At 32.1% G+C, this 7,707-nt stretch overlaps 1 protein-coding gene across 1 annotated transcript; it reads left to right on the top strand.

Annotated features, from left to right (window-relative positions):
• The first annotated feature begins 213 nt into the window (after window positions 1-213).
• Window positions 214-4,551, top strand: LOC134690006 (uncharacterized). Its single transcript, XM_063549976.1, has 2 exons — window positions 214-678; window positions 3,667-4,551. Exons 1-2 carry the CDS (start codon window positions 220-222, stop codon window positions 4,549-4,551), a joined length of 1,344 nt encoding a protein of 447 aa, XP_063406046.1. The 5' UTR covers window positions 214-219.
• Window positions 4,552-7,707: the final 3,156 nt, after the last annotated feature.

Below are 7,707 nucleotides of genomic sequence, written 5' to 3'. Positions count from 1 at the left end.
TTCATTTTTATATGATGTGATCTTATCATTATATTATGTGGTTAGACTAACTTCATTATATGGTGTCAGAACGACATTATATGATGTGCTTTCATCGTTGTTATGGTCAATGAACATGATTAAGATTAGAACGATTACTGTCTACGTCAAAACTGATTCCGATCCGCTTCTCTGAAGTTACGATAAACCCCGCTCAAAGCTGTTAGTCTTGTTTGCAAAATGGATGACATTTTGAAAGATTTAAACCTTGGTACGTTAGTATCGCGTTTTAATGATGAAAAGATTACACCAGATATAGTTGGAAAATTATCGAAATATGAGTTGCAAAATTTAGGTGTAACTGATGGATCTGCAATAATGAACCTTCGTTTGAAGTGTTTAAATCATGGTTCTTCGACTATGTACCGAGCTCCTGGAATTAGGCAATTTAATATACCAGAGGATATTCTTCAATTTTTTTTGGAATGCCAGTTTACTGTTCGTGAAATAGCAAAGCTCCTATCAGCTTCCGAAAGTACAGTGTATAGAAGAATGAGACAGTGTAATTTAAAAAAAATAAACGTTTCAAACATTTCGGAGGAAGATTTGGACTTATTGATACAGGAGCTAGTGGTGGAATTTCCTCGCTGTGGCGAAAAGATGATTAAAGAACTTTTAGTCGAAAAGACAGCTATACAGGTATATTCATTCTCTCTTACTTTATTGCCACTTCATTTCATTTTATTACCTATACTAATTAACTCCCAGCCATTTTAAAAAGTATTGCTTTTAAAACAATAGATGTAACTTTCTACTTGTGCATACTAGTACCGGAATTAATGAAAGGAGATACAAAATTGACTTCGACTCGTGTCATACATTTGGTCGAATCTTTTAATATATACTAGGTAAATGTTCTTTTTGGGCGGGAGAGTAATTGTTTTGCCTCCTCTTTTTTCTAATATCTGTAACGTCTTTGCTTTCCCGTAATTTCAATTATCTATCACGTTTTTCTATCATGTCTATAGGTGGCACACTTAGGTTAATGATTCTAAGCAGTGTGATTGGACAAAAAAAAACAGTATCAACTGAACATATTTTATCAAACTGAGGGATGAATCAGGCAAAACAAACAAACGGCTATGTTACATATTTTAATTCATTTCTGAAAAGTAAAATTACAGTACTTCAGTTAACTGTGAATGTAGAATTTTTTGCCGTGTTAAAAAGTGGTAAAAAATTCTAAAAAGGCCATCATTATCCCTTATGGGCCAGGAAATATTACCGTGCCACCTATACGAGTATATCTATGAGCACAAATATACTAGAAATAACTGTACTATTTTCTATCAGTGCAAAGTTAACTATCCACAGCGTTCAGTAATGGTAAGAATGACTAAAATTTGTGTTCATAAAATACACAAAAGATTTGTCCTGTCCCGAAGTACAAATACTTTTTTCTATCATTCAACTTCAACCAGACAGTAACCCACCCCATAACAGGATCATCACACAAAGATCAGAGTACTTTGGTATTCTTAATTTTATTACGGAAGTATTGAAGTGATCTCGTAAAAATCAAGAGTTCAAAATTGATATAAAGATAAGAATTGATAAGATAAAAATTGATACTTTAAATCGGATGAGCTTTACTTAATTTAAGGAACAATACCAGTAATAGCTTTTCAAAAAAGGCTAGCCGTCCCTTAGCTGATGAACATGGAAAGTGTTCTCGCTTTGCAGATATATAATTCATTCAGAATAGCCTTACGTTATATCAATCAACAAATTTTACCACACAAGTGAGGTCACACGTTATGAAGTATAATATCGTTTAACGTTGTTTGTGTTTACAAAACTACAGAAGATCCGGCTATTTATAGGTTTAAGTTACCTGTTTACCAATATCATATAGGTATACGCAAAAAATATTTTAATAGGTTATGGAGCTCCTTTCTGAGATATTTGAGGTTTTTATTTAAATGGCTGGAAAGGGCTAATCTAAATTTTAACCTTAAATTTGCATTGGTAATTTTTTGGGGTCTCTTATGGAAAGAAAAGACATCTCGAATCTGCTTAAATCTTAGTAATTCACATTTAAAGCTATTGAAGTCTTGTACGAAAATAAAAAGAGTTGTTATGGGGCAAAATATTTTGTGAAACAACAAAACAACACAAGGAAAATATTTGGCTGAAAAAACAAACTAACAAGAACAAAATCTTTTCACGGTCAAGACGTAACTCTTAATCACAGAAATGAGATATAATTACTTCTGCTAAAATCTCCTCTAAATACATTCAGTTAACACCGTTTTCGTGAAAACTCGTACTATTATCAAAACTGTTCGAATATTTAATAAAAATTGCACCCATTTGAAGATTGGATTTATCACGACAAAACAAAATTTTAATGATGCAAGTTCTCTAACTTATTCTGTTGCAAAATTCCCATTTCAAACTTGTAGTTTTTGAAAAAATGATAGAAATCTTTTAAGGATGTACTTAGGTGAGGTAAGGGGAAAATTAATAAATTAAGAAGTTAAAATTGATACTGTAAGCTGGTAGAGCATCAATTAAGGATAGAAATAAGCTAAAAATATTGATAGGTCATGGACCTCCTTTTCGAGATATTTGAGATTTAAATTATGGCGGGAAAAGGCTAACTCTGACTTTTACCTTATATTTGCAGTGGTAAAATAAGGTCTCAAAACAAAAGAAAGAAAATTAAGAATCTTCTAAAATTTTGGTAAATGACCTTTCATGAGCTATTAAGTCTTGTATGAAAAAACAAATGGGTGTTTTGGAGCAAAGAATTTTACATTGTATTGTATGGGAAAACACCAAGGAGTCCGAACATTTGACACAAATTCCAAAACCTCACCTAAGTACATCCTTAATGATGGCTCTCTATTTAAAAGTATTAATGGGGAATAGTTTTGACACACATCTCTCAAAGAAAGAAAAAAAAACGACCTAATAATATTTGTATTTGAACTTTCTGTGATTTTTTTCTGCGACTATATTTCCTGACGAGTCATAAAGGCAAGACTATGTTATGTATCAAGTTCAACACATGATTTTATTTTAAATGTGTAGCTCATTAATACTAACACGTTAGTTGTGACCACTGTACTAGCTTAGTGTTTGTCATTTACAGAATTTGATGAAGTATTGCATTTGACCCTAATAAAAGTACGATTGATAACATAATTCATTAACATCATCAAATATGACTTTCTTCGTTAATAAACGGGGTGTACTCTGTATGTGCTTTTTAATTTGTCTCGTTTATGATTTTTGGCTGTTACAGCTAACCGACCTTCGCCATATGATATAGGGAACACGTCAGATAGGCTCATCTCTTAATAAAAGTATGCACTAGATCGGCACGACAAAATATTACTTTAGTTGCTACAATGCATGGTATCTCTTTGGAATCTGAATACTTTAACCATAAATGCTCATTATTGCAATACTTAGTTATTACATGTAGCATACATAATTACATTGTAGTTTAACTACTGTCACATGCACATTGGACGTTGTGCATGTACTGATAGTCTGTCTGTCTCTTCTTCTTTTCTAAATATGCAAAAGACTGTCGGTCAAATTGATTATTTAATTTGAAATTAATAATTTCTTCTATTTAATTTTCTATGATCTATCTATATATTCAATTTTTAACAGGTGACAAGATCACGTATAAGAGAGAGCTTACATCGAATTGATGAAATTGGCATAAAGGACAGAAAGAAGAGACGATTGCATAGACGAATATACAACGTGGATGGTGTTAATCACATCTGGCATATTGACAGTAATCACAAGCTAATCCGATGGAATTTCATTGTGTTAGGGGGAATAGATGGTTTTAGCAGATTTGTGACTTTTCTTAATTGCCGTGACAATAATAAAGCAACAACAGTCCTCGATTCTTTCAAAACTGCTGTTGTAAATTACGGGTTACCTTTACGTGTGCGCTCAGATAAAGGACAGGAAAACTCATTAGTAGCTGATTTCATGATTAAAGAGCGCGGTCCAAACCGTGGAAGTATGATTACCGGGAAAAGCTGCCACAATCAGAGAATCGAAAGGTTGTGGAGAGACGTGTTCGAAGGGGTATTGTGCTACTATTATGATCTTTTTCATTTCATGGAAGAAGAGTGTTTTCTTGATATTTCAGATGACAACAAGATGTATGCGCTGCATCACGTTTTTTTGCCAAAAATAAATGAGAAATTGAGCGTCTGGGCACAGGCATGGGGAAAACATCGCATAAGGACTGCAAAATCGTCGCCTCTCCGATTATTTACAGCAGGAATGATAAATAATCCAACAGATTTTGATATTTTGGACATTGGAAATTATGGAACTGAGGGCAATTATGAGGACAATTTTAATGACTACGACGGTATACAAGATACAAGGCCAATTCTAGATTCCAGGGCTTTTTCAGTAAATGCAATTTGTCAAGAAGAACTTAACTTACATTGCCCCAGTAATTGGGCATCTTCATATTATGGAATCGATATTTATCACCAAGCAGTACAAATTATTGAGAGGAATTCTTAATTGTAAAATCAATGCTTGCAACTTTTCTGTTTAAGAAACGTGTCGTGCTTCAAATTTGTTTTCAAGTCTTTTAACATTCAGATTGATTAAAAAAAGAAGCACTACTTGAGTTCGTAAAAACAAACTGAGTAAAACAGTTTACAATTTGTATTTGTATTCTATATTCCTTTTCTTTTACAATTCGGTTCAATATAGAATGTATTAAATAAGGAGATGTGGTTGATTGCACATGAGACAAAAATTCAGCCACCGATATGAAAAATGGGAAACAATTCAAACCAGAAATTTACGGTCTACTAAAAAAAGAAAAGTTACGAAAAACAAATATGACACACACCAACGACAACCACTGCACCACAGATTGCTGACTTGCGACATGCAAATTAGGTATATGGGTGATTTAAAACAAGTTTATGAGCGCTCTACCGTCCTCTGACCTGGGACAGTTATTTAACAGTACAATATAAAACAAACTAAAATTTAGTTGCCTTGATTAAACTCAAAAAACGTACTCGCAGTTGCTGAAAACTATCTAAAAGCCAGTTACAAATGAAATAATAATCCATGCGTTTTCTCCAAGTCTTGAGTTTGAAAATAATTTTTTTTAATATTTAACACTTTACAACCCTAAATTACATACTGAAAATTCAAAATTACACACTTAGATTTTAAAAAGATACACGGAGATGAAATAAATAGAAAAAAGACACACGTAGAAGTATAAATAGATGTAAATATATTCTGAGGCGAATGCTTCTTGTATACGTTTCTTTTATAGATAGATTTCTCATAAAACCATGCAAGTACAAAGGTTACAGAGAAGTTATATAAGTATAGATAGAACAACCTACTCAAACACGCCTGGGCCTAAAAATGTGTACTCCACTTTCTTTTTGATGAGATTATCAAGAGTCAGAGATGCAAACTGATGTTTTAAGAATAAATCTGGTCTTTCTTTTAAGATTATCGGCGGTATTTATGCAAAAAAAAAAATCCACGAGAATCGACTGTTTCTAGGTACCGTACTATAGCTTAAAAGTTTACATACACACCAACGCTGAATTTGATAATATATGTAAAAATACATACAATAGATGCATTTACTCCGATATGAGGCACATTCATTAAACTTTTAAAGCCCACAGTATTAGGTGTAAACAATTCAAATTTACTTATCTCGCCTTTCTTACATTATTCTCTAACAAAGAACTTCTTTTTTTGTGTTTTAATTTTAACTGTGTATCCGCCTACAGAAGAGTTTTGTAGCTCAATGACATTGGCCTATTCCTATTGTTACAGTAGTATATATAATAGGCATTAAATGTCACTGCATTTTTCTCTTTGAACAGTTTGTTCAAGTGGTTTTTTTTTAAATTTTGATAAAAATGTTCACTATTTGGTTATATTTTGTGAAAGTAAAAGGGTATTTTCTTGCTCTTTTAGTCAGGACAGTTTTTTTTCTATACGTTGAATCAATTATTTGTTTTTATTAAACATTTAACGCCATATTAAAAATTTACGAGTTGTGTCCCCTAGGTGTCAGATTCAGTATGAGCGCATAAAAAAGTACACACAAATGTCGGTGGGTAACTACAAAATTCCGTGCGAATTTTTCAGTTACTTCATCTCAGTTTGTAATTTTCAGTTATCAGTGTTTAATTTTTAATTTGCATTGCGTAATTTTCAGTCTTTTTAAATGGATGTGAAGTTAGCAGCCGGTTCGTTATTCGTTATTCGATATTCAATATCAAACCGCCTGCTAGCAGTCGGTTGGATATTCAAATTCATTTGAAAATCATTAAAAAATATAATATTTTATAACATAAAAAGCATGATTTTTATAGTTGAAAGGGGCGAAAAGATAAATAGGAAATCGTCTTATGACCCGAATCTTTGTCTCGAATTTAAAACCCTTACCAATGCTTAAGTAAGTTGCATATTTGTCTTTATGATATATAGGTTTTTATTAATAAAACGACGTCAAAAAATTTATTTATCTCATATTTATTAAAACAAAATCAAAAACCGATCACTCTAGAAACATATAGAACTATAAATAGAAATAAATATGGAGAGCCCAAAACACAGAAATATATAGTGAAAACCTACCTGAGACCGCTTAAATGAGGGTTAAACCCCCTGGTCTTTCAAAATCCATACAATTCAATTAAATCATAGACTCTGTACATATAAAGGTTGTATCAAAAGGATTTCCTAGATTAATATCATCTTCGATATCTACGGAGGGCTTAGATTGTCACCTTTTAGCTAAAAATTGTAAAAATTTTAGGTCGAAGGGCACAGGGCAATGATTTTCACTATATATTTCTTTTTTGGGCTTTCCATAAAAATGATATTTATATTCCAAAATCTTTCTAGCTAGATCGGTTTTACTTTTTGTTTGAAGAAATATCACATATAAAAGTACATCTTTGAAGTTCATTTATTGACAAAAATCTATATTACATAAAGACAAATATGCCAGTTAGAAAAGGGTTTATATTCGAGAATTTACGGCAGTTAGAAGAGGTCAAGAAACGGTTTCCTACGTTTCTTGTCAGTCCTCTAGAGTAGGAAATCATGCTTTAATGTTAATAAGTATTTCTTTTTTTATATGGTTATTGAACAAAATTTTGAATATCCAACCGACTGATAGCAGCCGGTAGGATATCGAATATCGAACAACGTACCGGCTGCTAAATTCACATACATTGTTCTCATGCATTGCTATTTGCTTAGTGCAAATAAGATAGCAGCCGGTTGGATATCGAATATCGAACAACGAACTGGCTGCTAAATTCACATACATTGTTCTCATGCATTGCTATTTGCTTAGTGCAGATAAGATAATGTTTTAAGTATTGTGCCATTTGTGTTTATTTAGGCCAAGAAAGAAATATCAATACAATTACTGCTTTTTGGTAAGGTAAATATGTGGTTTTATTGACTATTGAAAAAAAGAAATAATTGATATTCTCAAAGGCCAATGACCGAAGTGATATATTTTTTTCAAAACCAGTTAAACCACGTTTTTACCGAAATAAAATAAAATTCAGTAATTGTTTTATTCCGTACTCCGAGAGAAATATATTTACCAAAACCAATTGTACATTAAACGTTTTTTTTTACCAAAATGATGTACACGTAGAAGCACTC

This window comes from Mytilus trossulus, chromosome 11, assembly GCF_036588685.1.
Source record: "Mytilus trossulus isolate FHL-02 chromosome 11, PNRI_Mtr1.1.1.hap1, whole genome shotgun sequence".
Taxonomy (NCBI): Eukaryota; Metazoa; Mollusca; class Bivalvia; order Mytilida; family Mytilidae; genus Mytilus; species Mytilus trossulus.
This window is presented reverse-complemented; position numbering and strand designations above follow the sequence as displayed.